Raw genomic sequence first — 19160 nt, 5'->3', positions numbered from 1 at the left:
TTTTATAACAATGCATTAAACAAAAGTGTATTCAATTAAAAGACTGAAATGACTCATTACTTATTTGAGTCACATGTTAGTGGAACATTTTCCATTTACACTGATAATACTTAAATTCTACAACCTTAATGAAATCCCTTAATGTACACAATGGATCATCGCAGATCACAATCATGATCATCAGGCTTTGTGTATCTCCAGTGCTACCATCAGTAAAGCAATAGTTCACCCAAAACATTTTCTGGAAATGTGCTCCCTGTCAGGCCATCCAAGACATAGACGAGTTTGTTTCTTCATCAGATTTGGAGAAATACTGCATAGCATCACTTGCTCACCAAAGGATCAGAAAAGATAAGGGGGGAAAAATAATAATCTGGATCATTTAAAATGACCAATATGAATCCACTTTTTCCAGTAAAAATCATTGAACTAATATGAAACCTGGTATTTGGAGGTCAATGAATCACAGTCTAATTCAGTCCACTGCAACAGTCTTTTCACATCTACCATTCGACTAAAGAGGATGAGATTACACTTCAACCACAGTCAAGTCATTTAGGGTTACTTGCAAGACAAATTTCCATCAGAATAGCAATTTCTAAATGACTTCAGCTGACAGATGGTGTAGTTACAGCATCTGACTGACCATATTAACCAGTCAAATCAACCCTGATCACTTCCCTGTTGAAAAAAAAACAGCATATGCTGGTTAGTTTTGAAGCATGGCAGCTGGTTTGAGCTGGTTTAAGCTGGTCATGATTCATGAGCTGGTTTAAGATGGTTATGACTGGTCCTGAGCAGGAGCTTATGGCCTGCTTAAACCATCTGCCATGCTTCAAAACACACCTAACCAGCATATGCTAGTTTTTTTTCAACAGGGTTGGTAAAAACATCTTAAACGAGCATAGAGTGGTTCAACGCTCTTGTAACCTGGAGGTTAGGTTTGATTGGTTTAGGGTTTTTTTCAGTCATTTCGCTTCAGGTAAAAGTGTTTTCAATCTTTTAGTGTTTTTTAAACCCCACCCACAATCGACTGCGAGCTATCATTCAGATCCGCCTCCGTTGTTGAGAGCCACGCCCACATCTCAACATCCAAGATGTTTTTAACTTCAAACCATTGAAAAAGTCCATCTCCTGTTTCTTCGCATTAAAATCCAGCCACATATTTGTTTAGAGCTATTTTGGACCGTTTTGCACAATAATCATTTGTGTGTGAACTATTCCTTTAAATTGTTATTTTCATTTATTGTGTCTTATTTTGTGTGCCTATGCAGGACACTCTTGTAAAATACATTTTTAATCTCAAAAGAGTTTTTGATTTCCTGGTTAAATAGAGGTTAATGAAGACATTCATTTGTGTTTTATAATTGTGAAAAAACAATTACATTTTCATGCTATGTGATGCTATTTGAATGAAGAGCCTTTCAATGTAAATCAGTTTCAGCATCTTACGCACAGTACTAGACAAATTATTTTGCATAACATAATGTATAAAGAGTTGGGTAGATTAAGTATGTTGAGAGAAGAAACTTGATATACTGGTGAAAAGATCAAGCTTCATTCGCTCCAGAGCAGGTAAATTGGGATTTGTTGAGATTTCTATGGCTGTAAAAAAATAAATAAATCACCTTCAACATAAAAACATACCATACTTAATTTTTCAAATAATCAAATTGGTTGTACAAGTGTTTTCAGCTCGTATTGAACAGACTTAAAAAATCAAGTCAGCTCATATAACTTAAAGCTGAAATTGGTTAAATTAATTTGATTAGTTAAAGTAACGGAAAACACGTTGACATAATTTTTTACAGAGTACCTGGCCATTAAAAAATATTTTTGTTGGTAAAACTTGTGAATTTTGTCTTATTAAACAATCTTTGCAAAGCTGTCAGCATATGAAAGGTATGAACAATACCTGAAAGTGTCTTAAAAACCTTTACTATAGAAAAAAATTACTGCAGAAAACTAACCAATGTGTCATTTTCTTGACATTCATTTATTTCAGTGAACAAACCTGTGAAGACAAGATGATGCAGATCAAGATTCAACTTGTTGTTCTGCTTGGTGAGTGTCAGTGAAAGAAACTGATGTCAGATCAGAGGTTTAGAGCAACTTCTCACTATTGATTTTCCTGCAGCAGGAATCCTGTCGAAGGTTTCAGGTGACCAGTATCGATTTGTCCTGATCAATGAGCCGAAGACCTGGAAAGAAGCACAATCGTACTGCAGGGAGACATATAAGGATCTGGCGACGGTTCAGAGCGATGCAGACAGAGCCAAACTAAAGGAGGCGGCAAACGCTGTGAACTTTCAATCTGTTGCCTGGATCGGCTTCTACTACAGTGTCTTCACTTGGCATTGGTCATATCGAAACACAAAGATCAACTACACAAAGTGGGAATCCGGGGAGCCGGACACATACCGCACACAAAAGGCCTGTGCGACTGTGACGAAAGACGGACTCTGGCATAACACATCCTGTACTGAACTAAAATACTTCATTTGCCAAACTGGTAAGAAATTATACAACAGTTTTTATTTTCACTTTAATCTGGAAGGGGTTTAATGATTATAGATCTCTTTGGTTTTCTATTATCATTGTAATACTGACAATCAGAGAAAAAAAATAAAATCCAAGCAATGCCTGACATGGAAAGTGATATCTATGATTGTGCATCTTATTTTTCACTACACAAAAAATCTTCAAAATTCACTCAGAATTGTGATGTCAGGGAGAAAAGGGTTGTGTAAACCAAGAGCAATGTGAATTAGTGACTTTTGTATGTTTTTTAGCAGAAGCTTTTATCCAAAATGACTTAGAGTTGAGGAACATTGCAAGCAATTTATCATATGAGGATCCATGTAATGCTTGACAATTTAGTTTTTAGACCATATGCAAATGCAAGTGCAAGATAAATAAATAATAATAATAAAAACAAATTATTTTTTTAGGTACTTCAATTAATACTTTTTTTTTTTTTTAGTTTTTTTTTTCAGTTCTACTTTTGCAAAATTTTGACTTCAGAAATTATTATTATTATTATTATTATTATAAATGAAATCTTACTGATTTTCTTCCATCTCTAACAGTTTTTTTTCCCCAATTTATTTTGATTTTGTTTTTTTTGCAATTAAGATTTGAGGGATGCATTAAATCAGGCCATTCCAACAGTCATTATACTCAACAAAAAAACATTAAAAAAAAATTATAAAATAAAAAAAAACTATTTATGAATAAATGTTAACTGAAATAAAAAAAAACTTCAAATTAGTTCTTATTTTCATTTAGTAGAAGCTTTTATCCAAAGCAACTTACAAATGAGGACAATAGAAGTGATCAAAATCAACAAAAGAGCAGTGCTATGATGTTTCCGTTAGCTACGTAGGAATGTTTATATATACAGTGGGTACGGAAAGTATTCAGACCCCCTTAAATTTTTCACTCTTTGTTATATTGCAGCCATTTGCTAAAATCATTTAAGTTCATTTTTTTTCCTCATTAATGTACACACAGCACCCCATATTGACAGAAAAACATAGAATTGTTGACATTTTTGCAGATTTATTAAAAAAGAAAAACTGAAATATCACACGGTCGTAAGTATTCAGACCCTTTGCTCAGTATTTAGTAGAAGCACCCTTTTCATCTAATACAGCCATGAGTCTTTTTGGGAAAGATGCAACAAGTTTTTCACACCTGGATTTGGGGATCCTCTGCCATTCCTCCTTGCAGATCCTCTCCAGTTCTGTCAGGTTGGATGGTAAACGTTGGTGGACAGCCATTTTTAGGTCTCTCCAGAGATGCTCGATTGGGTTTAAGTCAGGGCTCTGGCTGGGCCATTCAAGAACAGTCACGGAGTTGTTGTGAAGCCACTCCTTCGTTATTTTAGCTGTGTGCTTAGGGTCAGTGTCTTGTTGGAAGGTAAACCTTCGGCCCAGTCTGAGGTCCTGAGCACTCTATAGAAGGTTTTCGTCCAGGATATCCCTGTACTTGGCCGCATTCATCTTTCCCTCGATTGCAACCAGTCGTCCTGTCCCTGCAGCTGAAAAACACCCCCACAGCATGATGCTGCCACCACCATGCTTCACTGTTGGGACTGTATTGGACAGGTGATGAGCAGTGCCTGGTTTTCTCCACACATACCGCTTAGAATTAAGGCCAAAAAGTTCTATCTTGGTCTCATCAGACCAGAGAATCTTATTCAGGTGTTTTTTAGCAAACTCCATGCGGGCTTTCATGCGTCTTGCACTGAGGAGAGGCTTCTGTCGGGCCACTCTGCCATAAAGCCCCGACTGGTGGAGGGCTGCAGTGATGGTTGACTTTCTACAACTTTCTCCCATCTCCCGACTGCATCTCTGGAGCTCAGCCACAGTGATCTTTGGGTTCTTCTTTACCTCTCTCACCAAGGCTCTTCTCCCCGATAGCTCAGTTTGGCGGACGGCCAGCTCTAGGAAGGGTTCTGGTCGTCCCAAACGTCTTCCATTTAAGGATTATGGAGGCCACTGTGCTCTTAGGAACCTTAAGTGCAGCAGAAATGTTTTTGTAACCTTGGCCAGATCTGTGCCTTGCCACAATTCTGTCTCTGAGCTCTTCAGGCAGTTCCTTTGACCTCATGATTCTCATTTGCTCTGACATGCACTGTGAGCTGTAAGGTCTTATATAGACAGGTGTGTGGCTTTCCTAATCAAGTCCAATCAGTATAATCAAACACAGCTGGACTCAAATGAAGGTGTAGAACCATCTCAAGGATGATCAGAAGAAATGGACAGCACCTGAGTTAAATATATGAGTGTCACAGCAAAGGGTCTGAATACTTGGGACCATGTGATATTTCAGTTTTTCTTTAATAAATCTGCAAAAATGTCAACAATTCTGTGTTTTCCGTCAATATGGGGTGCTGTGTGTACATTGAGGAAAAAAAATGAACTTAAATGATTTTAGCAAATGGCTGCAATATAACAAAGAGTGAAAAATTTAAGGGGGTCTGAATACTTTCCATACCCACTGTATATATATGTATGAATAAAAATAAAACAAATATATATAATAGAAAAAGAAGTAGAGAAAGCTAATATTAGAGGTCTTTTTTAATAAAAACAAGCAGTTAGAAAACAAATAGAGTTCAAGTGTTAGAGGGTCAAGTGTTTTTATTTATTATTTATTTTAAAATAAAGAAAGAAAACAAAAAGGGAAAATAGAATTAGAATAGAGAGTGCTAGAGTTAGAGGGTCAAATAAAGGTAACTAGAACAAATTAATAAAAATGAACAACAATTACATAAGCATTTAATAAAAACTCAAAATTAATTATTTGTTTTACCTAAAATGAATTTAGTGTGAAATTAATAGTCTAAAATGAATAAAATGTTGCTTAAATTGCAAAACAGAAAATACGAAAATAAAATCCAACACAATTCAAAATATTTACAAAAACTAGAATATTTTCAATGACACTAAAATAACTAAAATAACACTGAACAAAACCTTGTCTGGGCCTTTTTTATTTATTTATTTATTTTTTGGAGTTAATGAGTTTGTTTTATATGAACAAACACACTTGTAGTGAATCATATACACTATTAAAGTTATTTTGTATGGCACTTCAAATTTTCAAGCATGTTTCTCTGTCCTGACCACAAATCTACTCCTTACAGAAAAACAGGACAAACTTCAGGACAAGTTTAAGTACATTGAAAAGACCATGAACTGGAGTGATGCTCAAATGTACTGCAGATCACACGAAATAGACCTGGCCACCATAAAAAATGACGCAGAGAATGCGCACCTCGCATACGTGCTTTCTGAAAAGAACGACTGGGAGGCCTGGATCGGCCTGTGCAAGAACCTGTCGCAGTGGCGCTGGTCAGACCAGACCAACATGTCATGGTCCTCGATGAAATGGAAGCACAGTCAGCCCAGTAACACAGATGCTAACGAAGGCTGTGCGATAGCTGATACTGACGGACTGATGGTTGGCAACACCTGCTTGACTCCACTGCCTTTCTACTGCCGTGAAGACACAAAAACACAGCGTGTGAGATTCACGCTGAAATCAGACGGACATCTGGATGAATCCGCAGTGATGGAGGCCATAGAGAAGAAGGTGAGATGATGACACTGGATCATTGATATACTATTATAATTTTTATGTTTTCTTATGTTTATAGATTAAGTTTTAATTTAATTTTACTTTTTTTCATTTTGTTGAGTGTTTGCTTTTTATGTTATATGCTGATTTATCATCAATATTGGAAACAGTTTTTGAATTACTCATTTGAATCAATGATTCAGTGGTCCATTCATAAAGACAGGCACTTGCTTCATTCTTGAATGAATCAGCCGTCTGAATGAATCTTTTGAATGAATGCCTCAATGACTCACTCGTTAAGACAGTCACTTGCTGCCACCTACTGGTGGTTTACTTTCATATTTAAAAGTAGCTTATCTTTGCATTTTTAATATTTATTATAATGTTGCAGTGTAAATGCATTTCATACATTTCAGCTACATTAAACTGTCTGTGTGAATGCACGAATGCCACTTCAGCTGCTTCTGAAAAAAAAAAAAAAAACAAGACGCAAAAAACGACCTGGAAATGGCATGCAAATTTAGTATGCAGTAACTTTAGTCATATAAAATGTACAGAAATTTCCCAACAACAAAATTGTGGCCAGTGAAAATGCTAGTGAATTTGGAAAAACACTAGCCACAGTGGCCGGTGAGCAAAAAATGCATTTGTTCGTATATATTAGGGCTGTCACAATATTCGATTTTTCATATCACGGTTATTGTGGCCATAAGAATTCACAATATCGATATATCGCGACATCTATAGAAACCTTGGGGGTGGGGGGAAGATATCAGTCAAATTATTTTTTACTTTGTTTGAGTTTTTCTTTTTCACCCAACGAACAAAGATACTGATAAACACAGGGCACAAGACTCTTTCTCTTTCTTCTTTGGAGCTCCTATGAAATAAGAGAGAAAATATTGTCAAGTTCAACAGTATGATGAATAAATATTAATGGTAACACTTTACATTAAGATGTCATTTGTTAACATTAGTTAATATATTAACTAACATAAACGAATAATGAACAATACATTACACAATTTATTAATGTTAGTTAATAAAAATACAGTCGTTCATGTTACTTCACAGTGCATTAATGTTTACAAACACAACTTGTGATTTTAATAATGCATTAGTAAATGCTGAAATTAACATGAACTAAGATTAATAAATGCTGCAGAAGTATTGTTCATTCTTATTTCATGTTAACTAATGTAATTAACTAATGTTAATTAATGAACCTTATTGTAAAGTGTTGCCATATTAACATCTAAACTGATACTTTAACCTGTTAACTTGTATACCCGTATTTTAAGCTCTTTAACCTACAAAAATAAGACGAGTAAAGAAAATGCGCTACTTGTTAAAATAATCACCCTTTACTTATATATATGAACACAGAAAACCTCTGTTAACAGGTTAATGTAAGATTTCCCATTCTATGACTACTAAAATAATCACAACTTACTCTGTATAACTGAACATGGCTTTCCTCGGAGTAGCTGCGTGCGCTGCGTCTTCTTGTTTGACAGGTGTCAGGGTTAATGTGCAATACTGCCACCTGGAGGTCAACCAAGTACTGGCGCTGGAGTATTTACATGTGGTGTTATCATAAGAGTCCCGTTCATTTTAAATATTGCAGTTATCGCCAATACCGGTATATCGTCACACATATATAAATAAACATAGATATAGATGTGAGATATGGCTGTATATTGGCACGGCTGTGGCCCCTCTTTTGGGCAGAACTACTTCCTTCCGCCACGGATTCAAATCTAAAGTTGACAGTTCAACAGGTGAGCCCAAGCCTCTGTTACTAATTCCAAAACGTCACTTTAGAACTAGTAACGAAGGAACGTTGAGTTGCTTCATTAAAAGCTAATTGTATTACTGTAGTAAAAGAAGTGTATTATATGCATGAGAGTGAGATTGACTGAGCGATCGTGATTACCTGCATCTGATCTAGTATTCATTCTTCGGCTCAGTCTCATATTCACAATAAAACATTAGTTTGAATGTCCGATAGGCTCTGTAGGATATCAGAGCGAATCAGACAATTTAAGATTCGATCAAGAACATGGTTGAAACACGAGGAGCCGAATTCCACAAAGAGGCCCAAGACAACAGGATGTTGGTAAATCAGATCCTAGTGCCAGCCAGTCTGAAGCAAGTCTAAACAACAAACTCTTTCACAGAACAGCTTGCAACATTAACACAAAAGAACACTTATTGATAATCCCAACTCAGGAAGGAGATTGTAAAATTTGGGGCAGGTAACCAAGATTAATGGTCAAAGAGATGCACAGCATGACCATCACATGTAAATCCATGAAATTATGAGCTAAAGACTTCCTCAGATTCACTTCCCCCAACTAGCAGACAAAAATCAGACTGAGGTTCCTTCTAAACCCTTTTGATCTTTGGTCTTCACATGTCGTCACATTCACAGAATGGCACAGAAACTGCCTTTACATGTATATATGCACTTAAATGTGGCAAATTTATTTATGTATTGGGAGGAGAAACGTAGCAACACCCCGAGCTAAGACAATGTGCCATTCTAAGACAATGTCTAACTGGTCAAGACACCATTTGGGATGTGTCCAACAGCCCAGTTTAAAAACTCAGGACACCATCAAATTATGCTTTTTGCCATCACTTTTTGCGTTCTTCAAGCGCCGTTCCAGTGTGCTTCTGCCTGCACACCCATTGCTACTTAACCACAATGAGAAGAAAAACCATAGTTTCCCTTACAGCTCAAACTATCCGTTCATCTCTTAAGGGTGATCTGTGCATTTGTTGGCTGCGTACAAGCTCAAGCTGGTATTGACAGAAAAAAATAACGTCCTTGTTTAAGACTGTGCTTTAGTATTTTTTCAATTTAAATGTCTTTACTGCTGACTCAGAAAACACTCACTTGTCACCATCTAATGGCGGAACAATGTATCTAAAATCACCATCACAAACACACACCGTTTCCTAATGCTAAATACTGCTATTATTTATTTAAAATATTATTTTGTTGAATAATAATAATAATAATAATAATATGTAACAAACATCAACAGCCATCATAAATGTTGCTAGGCAATTTGGTCAAAAGTACAAAGGCAACGCTCTGATTTACAGCATTGAAGTTACATAAATATGATGAGATTATGCCAAAACTATTTGCTCTGGAACAAATAATAGATTAATGACACCAAAGACTGCCCGTAAGATTTACCAAAAACGAATTACCACCCGAATTCCTGAAATGTTGGGACGTTTTTTAAATTTGAATAAAATGAAAACTAAAAGACTTTCAAATCACATAAGCCAATATTTTATTCACAATATGTGACCCTGGAGCACAAAACCAGTCTTAAGTCGCTGGGGTATATTTGTAGCAATAGCCAAAAATACATTGTATGGGTCAAAATTGTCGATTTTTCTTTTATGCAAAAAATCATTAGGATATCAAGTAAAGATCATGATCCACGAAGATATTTTGTAAATTTCTTATCGTGAATGTATCAAAACTTAATTTTTGATTAGTAATATGCATTGCTAAGAACTTCATGTGGACAACTTTAAAGGTGATTTTCTCAATACATTCCCCCGTCCCAACTATTTTGAGACCTGTAGCAGGAATCAAATTTGAAATGAGCTCATTTCTCAGTTTAAACATGTTATGTTATCTGTGTTCTATTGTGAATAAAATATTGGCTCATGTGATTTGAAAGTCTTTTAGTTTTCATTTTATTAAAATTGATTCAAACCAGCACTAAATTCCAGAAGATCTGGAAACGATGAGGCTGCTCTAGGCGGGTGATGAGCACTGAACAATTTCAGTTTAAGTCTTCACCTTAAAGTAAACAAAAATATAATTGCTGCCCTAGCAACTAACTGAAATAAGTTTTTTTTTTTTTTTAGTTTTTTTAATATAATTTATTTCAGTAAATGTAATAAATAAATAAATAAAATGTCTGGTTTCCTATTAAAAATATCTAAACTTCCTTAAACCAAGATCCATTTATCTGGAAAACATGACTTAAAATATGACTGTTTTGTGTGTGTTTTCCTTCCCCATGTGTGACCCAGTTTCTCCCTCTCGTTGACTGTTCATTGATCTCAGTTGTGTCTCGTGATTCCCTCGTTTATTTCCTCATTATGTCATGTATTTAAGTCCTGGTCTGTGCATTCTGTCTCTGTCAGGTCTGCATGTTGTGTACGCGTGTCATCTCAACAGTACCGTTTCTAGGCATAGGCAAGCTAGGCCGTCGCCTAGAGTGCCATCACCTGTAGTGGGCGCCAATGAGCGCACGTACTACCACTACATTTTAACAGGCTTGTGATCAAGAGTGGCACTGACACCCTGAAATACGATTGCTGCCCCCATTGGATCCCCTAACATCATTGGACTAAAGTACTGTCATTCTGATGATACCTGTATGCCATTGGATCAGAGCGCTGTCAATTGCTGCCTCTGATTGTTGCATGCAAAGTTTGAATTTGGATTTAGAGCGCTCAACAATGCCATTAGATCAATGGGTTCGGTCAGTGTTTTGGCAAGGTAAGGCTTTTTTTTTTCTTTTTTTTTGCCATGCAAGTTCAAAGGCCAATTTAAAATATTGGTACATAAAGTGCACAAAATCACTATTTTGTTTAGGCAGTATTTGTGGCAGTCGAGAAATCATGTTTCATGTGAAACTGGTCTAAAAGGTGTGCGTTTTTGCGCCATTGCATTGTTAAAGGTTCAGTGTGTCGTGTAATATTCCCATATAAAAATTTTACAGCCAATTAAAAAAATACTGGTGTAGTAATATTCGCTAATTCACAAGATCAATACATACTTTATGAATCCGGTTTGTCAAATTTAATGCATCTTTACGGAAGTGTCGAAATGCTGAATCAATTCATTTGCTTCCAAAAAAAAAATAATAATAATAATAATTTGCTTCCAACAGCGCTTAAAGGGAGCAGCGCCATATATATATATATATATATATATATATATATATATATATAGGGCAGAGCGTCACGTTATTTAAAGGGGAAGTTCACACGTCAATGAGTAATAAAAGAACAAGTAGCTGCATTCTGATTACTTTTGTCACTGATCAGGCTTTTATAGTCAAGTCAAGTTTAATTTATTATCCCGAAGGGCAATTTGTTTCACAGCCAGCAGTAAACCATATGCAACAAACAAACAAACACCTCAACAACATGATCATTAATAACCACAGGAGAGATGACTGTAGGATTATTTCTAAAATCTATAATCATCTCTTTAGTTTTAATTACATTAATATCCAGAAAGAACAATTTACACCAATCAATACAATCTGTCAGTACAGGACCATGATCAAGATCCTCACTGTTTAAAAGGGAAACAATCTCTGAATCATCTGCAAACTTAATGATATGATGCCTCTCTAGTTGCGTTTGACACTCATTAGTATAAAGCGCAAATAAAATCCTTGTGGTGACCCAGTCAAAGAAAAAAGTACATCAGATAGAACCCCGTTTACTTTCACACGTTGAGACTGTTACCCATGAAATGATAACATTAACTTGGAACTTGATTTTGTCCTTGTTTCACATATTACATTTGCATTAAGCATTATCACATGTGATATACGGATTTCTAGAACAGTCTCTCGTGTCACAGACTTGCTTAAACTTTGTTTACCAACTAAATGCAACATATTGCACGAATATTTAAACTAGTAACATAATAAACAACATATGTCTACACAAACTGCAAACACAGCATATAATATTAACCGTTTAGGCGATATGGCGCTTATCGCAAAAAACGATCTACATAGCAATACACTTAAACAACATAAGAATTACTCACCACGCTGGGAATATATAGTTTAAGTTATAGCTTAAATCTGGAATTGTTATAAAAGTTCAGCAAGCTTCAACATGAAAACAGCATGGATGAACAACTTTTCTCTATCAGTGTTTTTTTTTTTTTTTTCCTATCTCGCCATCCCATGAGCCCACTGAAACCACGTTCTTAAAGGGGCAGCACCCAACAGAGACCTATCAGTTAAAAAATCCATCAGCCAACATAGCCCAGAATCAATATTATAAACCCTATTTAACCTTTCTGCTAAGATATGAGGCTGGAGAAAATTAAAGGCAGATGAAAAATCAATAAAAACTAATAGCACAAAAGTTTTTGCACCCTCAGGATGTGCTAAAATCATGTTTAATAGAGTACTTATCGCATCATCAACACCCCTACCGGGCCTGTAGGCACACTGAAATGGATCTAAATGTTCCTGTACCATGGTCAAAAGCTTATCCTTCACAACCCTCTCAAATATTTTCATAATCAGAGAGGTAAGTACTACTGGCCTGTACTCATTTAAACATTGTGGTACATTATTTTTAGGCACAGGTACAATAATAGATTCTTTCCAGAGACAAGGGACCTTATGAAGGTGCAGTGACATACTAAAAATGAAAAAAAATAAAAATAAATCTGCCAATTGTTCTGCACAATTTTTGATAATATGGCCTACAATACCATCAGGGCCTAGACTTTTCCTCTTTAACAACCCATAATTTTAAGACTGTTTCCTTATCAACGTTTACACTATTTTGCTCAAAGGAAACATTTTTAAAAGCTGTCAATTCCTGACTAAAATTATGAACATTAAAACGATTATAAAAAACATTCACATCATTGGCAAGATCAAAATCAAGCTTCCTGTCAAAATAAATATTACATTTCTTAGAATGCATCCTCATCATGGACTTCACCCCCTCCCATGCAGAACGAGAATTTCCAGTGCTGAACATATACTCCATATTATCCTTGTGATTAAGCCTTGCCAATTTAAGTTCCTTCTTAACCTGTTTTTGTAATACCTTATACTGAGTAACGTCACCTTGATTAAAACAAATGTTCCTCTGGATAATTGTGTTTTTTACAGATTTGGTGACCCACGGTTTATTGTTTGGATGGATGCAAATTCCTTTCTTGGGGATAAGGTCCTCACAGAAAGTAACATAGGCTGACACAGTCTCTGTAAGTTCAACTAAATCAACACAAGCATTTATAAACGCATCCTACGGCTAAAACAGTCCTGGAGAGAGTTAATAGATTCCTCCGTCCACACTGGAACTAAACGGCGTTCCGGCTTAGTTTTCTTAATTAGGACCGATTTGTATAACGGAACCAAGTACACAATATTGTGATCTGATATACCCAAGGGAGCTCTACAAAAACCATTTATACGCTTCCTTCACAGATCCATAACATAAATTAAAGATATTTCTTATAACGTGTAAAACAGGTTACATACTGATAAAAAAACACTCAAGGACTTCCCCATTTTACAATGATTAAAATCACCCATATTGAAATTTGGTGCATGCGGCATCATCCTTTAAAGTATTTGCACAGTTTTTGCGACAATTCGAGTTGCTGTATCAACATTAGCCTTCGGGTGAATATAAACAAGCGTAACAAACAGCTGCGGGAATTCTCTTGGTCAATAATAGTTTCGTAGGGAAACAGATAAAAGTTCGATGTCAGGTGTACACAAGGTCTCCCTAACGGCCACCGTATTACACCAGTTTTTGTTCACATAAAGACATAATCCTCCACCAAGTGATTTACCCGTCACAGCTGAATCTCTGTCCAAGTGAAAGGGTTCCCCAAAACCATCAATTTCCAAATCGGAATGAGAATCTTGTTCTTTAAGCCATGTTTCCGTAAAAGCAAGAAGGCATGCACTGCTATACTCCTTAAGGAACTTAACATTTGCCCGAAACTCATCCAATTTATTGCGGAACGACTGAACGTTAGCCAACATAACCGTTGGGAGAGGCATGCGACGATGGCTTTGTCTCTTCAACCTCTGGCGCACGCCACCACGACTCCCCCTCTTCCTCACCTTTTTCGGCTTGGATATCCATTCTCGATTCACCTCAGTAGAGTCTGGTTGAATAACTTCTGTTGGAAACGCCGTCAGAGGATCCACCGTGCCACCTTCAGAGTTACATAGAAGTAGGAGAAACTCGCGGCTATACCGTATAGGTTCACGGAAGTCGCAAAAAAGAAGCAGTCGAAGGCCATTAGTCACTTCCTGCCAAAGCGCGCCGGTGGGAAATCTCCCGCGCGTTCCCGCTCCTTTTCAGCGCAGCGCGCGGGAAGACCACAAGCCTCCTCTGCTGCTGTTCGGCACGAACATGAGCCGACAGTGAGATCAAGACAGCCGTGGCTGAAGCGCCATCAGGGCCCGAAGGGCCAGAGACAGAGACAGAAACGGCAGGCCACCGGCACCGGAATCAAAGCTGTTCATGATGCTGTCTCTCGGAGGAGGAAAGCTGCACTCAGCGCCGAAGACGAGCCACTGAAGAAGTCCGCTCGCTCCGCTGTGTGTGCTCACCACGCCCCCCTGTCAATAAGGCTTCAGTAGTATTCGAGGAAAATGTATTTCCCCATAGCAATGTCTCGTTCCCTCATTTCGGGGAACGTTAGTAACTGAGAGCGATTATTTTTTTTATTTATTTATTTTTTTAAACTGCACTGAGCTACACGCTACCAAACTGCTGCTGCGTGTCGACGTATCACAGCACCACTCTTGCCGCCTCCATCATTTTACAGATATTATTTTTTAATTTAAAAATTAAAATATTTTAATAATATTCTTAATTATAGGCCTATGTAGTTTGGGGTAACAAAGGGTTTTAATAGGTTTGACTGAAATAATAATGCAATAACTGACACAACAACAACAAAACAATTTAACAAAAAACAGATAAAGACAAAGATGATGATATGCCAATGATAATATCTAAACATGTATCCTAATCCAAATGTAATAAAATTCATTTCTGTGTGATGACAATTTCTTAGCAACTAGGGATTGTTACATAGAACCGTACAGGCATCCAGTGCTTATAATGGTATCACAGATAATAAACTGTGCAAAATGTTTTATCTTAACAGTCAATTTATAAATAGGCCTAATGCGTTCAGATTTGTGTAACTCATAATGCGCTGAATTTCCACGAATTAGTGTCGTTACTATGACAACCAGTTTGAATGTGACAAGAAACTGATGTCTGAAAAATAAATAATATATAACCTATATACAAATATAATAATAGGGGGGCTAATAGGGATTTTGCCTAGGGCGTCAAAATGGCTAGAAACGGCCCTGCATCTCCCATTCCTAGTGTGGATTTACCCTGTGTTTTGGATCTATTAAAGATTGTTTCATTTATTACACATCTCCATCGTTCCTTCCGGCAGCATATTGTGACAGACGACTCGACCTAAAACAGTTTTATTACGTGTCACCCCTCCGTTTTGTTTCCGTTTATCATACAGTGTTTTTTTTTTTTTTATTACGTTGTGTTCCCATGGATCCCCTCATGGCTAAGTTCACCGCCCCAGCCTGTAAAGACCTTTCACCTGGCGCCACATGCTCCAAGTCCCTCCTGTCTCCGTCTGGTCCGCACTGGAGGTCTTCCTTGGTCTGTGCATTCTGTCTCTGTCGGGTCTACATGTTGTGTACGTGTGTCATCTCCTGTTCCTAGTGCGGATTTACGCTGTGTTTTGGATCTGTTAAAGACTGTTTTGTTTATTCCATGTCTCCATCGTTCCTTCTGGCAGCGTATTGTGACAGAAGGCTTGTTTTCTGAAAAATGTACCAAAATTAAGTGAGTTTTTGCTTAAAACTAGAAGAAGAAAAAAATCTGCCAATGGGCTCTGAAAAATAAACGTGGTTTCCCTATGAGTTAGGATTTGTTTTTCTGACCCCGTAGCAGATTTTTTTGTCCTTGTATTAAGCAAAATCTCACTTAATTTAGGTACATTTGCTTCCGTTCTTGTGTGATTTAAATGTATCTTGATTTTAACAATGTTCAGATTTTGGCATTGGAAAACAAGATGATAATACTGATGAACAAAAATATCTTTAATAGTTTTAGTTAACTGAGGTCTGAATGGTCGTTTAGTAATCACTGATATAATCTGGTCTCTAGATGAAGCAGATCACCTTGGAGCATAACATATACAGCACGACATGGAGCGTCCAACCTGGCGGGACGATCTTCCAGCAGCAGAAAACACAAGAAAACAAAGACAACACACAAGAGACAGCAACAGCTTGTGAGGATTTTGGTCCAGTGTCACGTTAGTCTCTGATACGTACGATTACTTGTCCAAACATTTGTGAATCTTTAAGGTACAGCAATTTATAATAAATGAGATTTTATATATTTAACACCATCACATATGTAAGACAGTTAAAGGGGTGGTTGACTGTTTTTTTTCTAGGCTTGATTGTGTTTTAGGGGGTGCAGTCTAACATGTGTTAATGCTTAATTTTTAAAAAACGCATTATTTTTCACGTAATTTACATTTATTCCACACCTCTCTGTCCCTTCTCTAAACGCGGTGATCATTTCCTGGTTTTATGAAGCCACTCCCTCAGAAATACGCAATGGGCTCAGATTGGTTAGCTGGTCCAGTGTGTTGTGATTAGCTAAACCGCCTCTAGTGCGCATCTAAATGTCCCGCCCCTCAGCTCAACGACATGTGCTCCGGTTGTATTGTAAACAATGGCGTCGTCAATATTGCTTATCAGTTTGAGCCCAATTGAGACGCAGAGGATATTAGTGAAGAGGATCGCGCAGAACCTGTGCAAGCACGGCGTTTAATGGTATGTTTTTTGTTTGTTGTTGTCTCATACTTTAGGTATGCTGTTATTTGTAAGTGATACTGCTTCTGTTAGCTTTTAATATACAGTTTTATCCTGATTAAAGCTTTAATACAGTACGGCAACCGCATGCACGTCCATGTTTAACGCTTGTCATAGCTGTTTGAAAATAAGTGTATAAATGGAACATTTCATTGTTGGGGAGAGAGAGAGAGAGAGATGCAGAGCAGGGGACGCGAGGAACAGGATTGAGAACCGCTGCTTTAGAACATGATTTTGAAACTTGTGAATCCATTAGAATCGTTAGAAGACAGAATCGCGATTCATATATGAATAGATTTTTACGTACACCCCTAGTTTTCTCTTCCTCTTCTCTAAAGCAGCACAACATGGCCCCGCCCCCTTTGTTGCGTGTTACCGGAGGTGGGGTTTATCTGGGTTCGTGACATAACGGACCCGGGAAGTAACTCGTTGTAGTCCCTTACCAGTCGTTTTTGTAGGCATTAAAATGCCAGAATTTTAAAAGACGATATCTCCGTTTGCATTGAACTTCCAGTGCCACAACTTTGCAGATATTGTTTATGCCCAAACAGCAACATTACACATTAACTAATGTTAAAAAAGTGAAATCGCAATCAACCACCCCTTTAATGCACTGCCACTGTTAATGATTTAATGCTTTAAATACTGTACAGACACTTATGAACATGAATAAGATCATCCTGTATAAAAGTACACGGTCAAATGCATTTAAAATGTTACCTTCTCATTTTTTTCCACTGAAAACTGAGATATATTTAGTGCTCATATATACATTGGTTTAAATCTATAAATGTATAATTTATTTAGTAAATTAATAATAATAGTAGTTTAGTGTTATTTATTTTGAAATATTAACATTTAAAAATAATAGGTAGATAAACAGAGACAATGATTTAGACAATAATGAATAGGATATATATATATATATATATATATATATATATATATATATAATTATTATTATTATTATTTTCATCCTGCAACTGCTCCTATGTTTAGAGATTTTGTGTATAATATTTAGAGAATGATAAACGTTAGGGTGTTTTAGAAATGGAAAATAATATTAATAATTATGGATAACACATGATTTATTTCAGTTTGGCATTTGTTCATATCTAAATGTTTTGAGATATCAGGGATTTTATTTTATTTTTTGTCCTGTCACACTCAAACACTGCTTACATCTATTAAGTAAAACAATCTTTTATTGATCATCAATAATATATTTATATTTCATCAATAATCATTTATATTATTTTTCCATTCTTGTTTAGTCCTGTGACTGTATGGTTTCAATGGATATTTGTCTTCACGAGTAAGAGATCAGAGAATGGATCCATTTAAAGGATGTTGTTGTGAAACAGTAATTTTCCATTACTGTGGTTTGTGGTATAATAACACTTGTTGGATTTGTGCTGGTCAGATGAAGTCTGAGCACTGAAACATGCAACTAAGATTATTCAATAAACTCTGCTCATTTTGTCATCACTTTGTTTCCAGCTTCTGATCTTCTCTGGCTTTCTCAGTCAACTTCTTGTCTGACAGGAGACTGCTAATAAAGTTCTGACACCTGAATTACAGTTTTTCATCTGAAAAATCTCTCACAGTTCTTCTTATTTACATCAAGTATTATTGTGAAAGTGAAGCCTAAACTGAACCACATCTGGCACAAGAGCCGCTAGTTCAGCTGCATAACAGATGAGTTTATCCGGTTCATTTAGAGCATTTAGTCTCCATAAAGCTGCTAAACTGCATGGTTTTTAACACGTCTTGCTTGTGTGCTAATGGTGATTCATTTGTGGGTTTATCAATCAAATAAGTTTACTTGGCTTGTCACACTCATCCATCTATGAATCTGATCAGAGACGATTTCCATGTCTTTAGCTTTTGCCTAATGGGCCTCAGATCAAGGAGATCCATCAATGTCATTAGCTAAAGAAAGGCTTTGCATGAAGCCTGGATTATTACAGAAGGATTTATGTGATTTAAACCCAAGAATGAATGACAACTGGCAGTTACTTCATTTAATCTCTTAAATCAATATTTGATGAGGTCAATCTATGGTGGCCAAAATTATTAGAACACTAGTATTTTCAACAGCTAAAAAAATGGTTTTAAGTCAGTTATTTCTATCTTTTGCTGGATTGTGTCAGTAGGAAATATCAGTTTACATTTCCAAAAATTAATTTTGCCATTAATTGTAATAACCCAGTGAGATTTTTGTGCTCAACACAGAGATCTGTGAGCATCCTATGCGATTATTACAATTAATGGCAAAATGAATGTTTGGAAATGTAAACTGATATTTCCTACTGACACACTACAGCAAAAGATAGAAATAGCTGACTTGAAACCATTTTTAGCTGTTAT

At 36.5% G+C, this 19160-nt stretch overlaps 1 protein-coding gene across 1 annotated transcript; it reads left to right on the top strand.

Annotated features, from left to right (window-relative positions):
• The first annotated feature begins 74 nt into the window (after positions 1-74).
• Positions 75-17648, top strand: LOC131543999 (macrophage mannose receptor 1-like). Its single transcript, XM_058781864.1, has 4 exons — positions 75-2064; positions 2141-2512; positions 5654-6102; positions 16072-17648. Exons 1-4 carry the CDS (start codon positions 2028-2030, stop codon positions 16225-16227), a joined length of 1014 nt encoding a protein of 337 aa, XP_058637847.1. The 5' UTR covers positions 75-2027; the 3' UTR covers positions 16228-17648.
• Positions 17649-19160: the final 1512 nt, after the last annotated feature.

Source organism: Onychostoma macrolepis, chromosome 07 (assembly GCF_012432095.1).
Source record: "Onychostoma macrolepis isolate SWU-2019 chromosome 07, ASM1243209v1, whole genome shotgun sequence".
Lineage (NCBI taxonomy): Eukaryota > Metazoa > Chordata > Actinopteri > Cypriniformes > Cyprinidae > Onychostoma > Onychostoma macrolepis.
Note: the sequence above shows the minus strand (reverse complement) of the source record. Positions and strands in the feature narration are given on the sequence as shown.

What these genes read in the sequence shown, in the direction of transcription:
- LOC131543999 (XM_058781864.1), top strand. Translation starts at nt 2,028, where the DNA reads ATGATGCAGATCAAGATTCAACTTGTTGTTCTGCTTG. An exon ending in TCAACTTGTTGTTCTGCTTG is followed by an intron (nt 2,065 to 2,140) that starts GTGAGTGTCAGT and finishes TTCCTGCAGCAG; the next exon opens with GAATCCTGTCGAAGGTTTCA. An exon ending in TGGAGGCCATAGAGAAGAAG is followed by an intron (nt 6,103 to 16,071) that starts GTGAGATGATGA and finishes TCTGGTCTCTAG; the next exon opens with ATGAAGCAGATCACCTTGGA.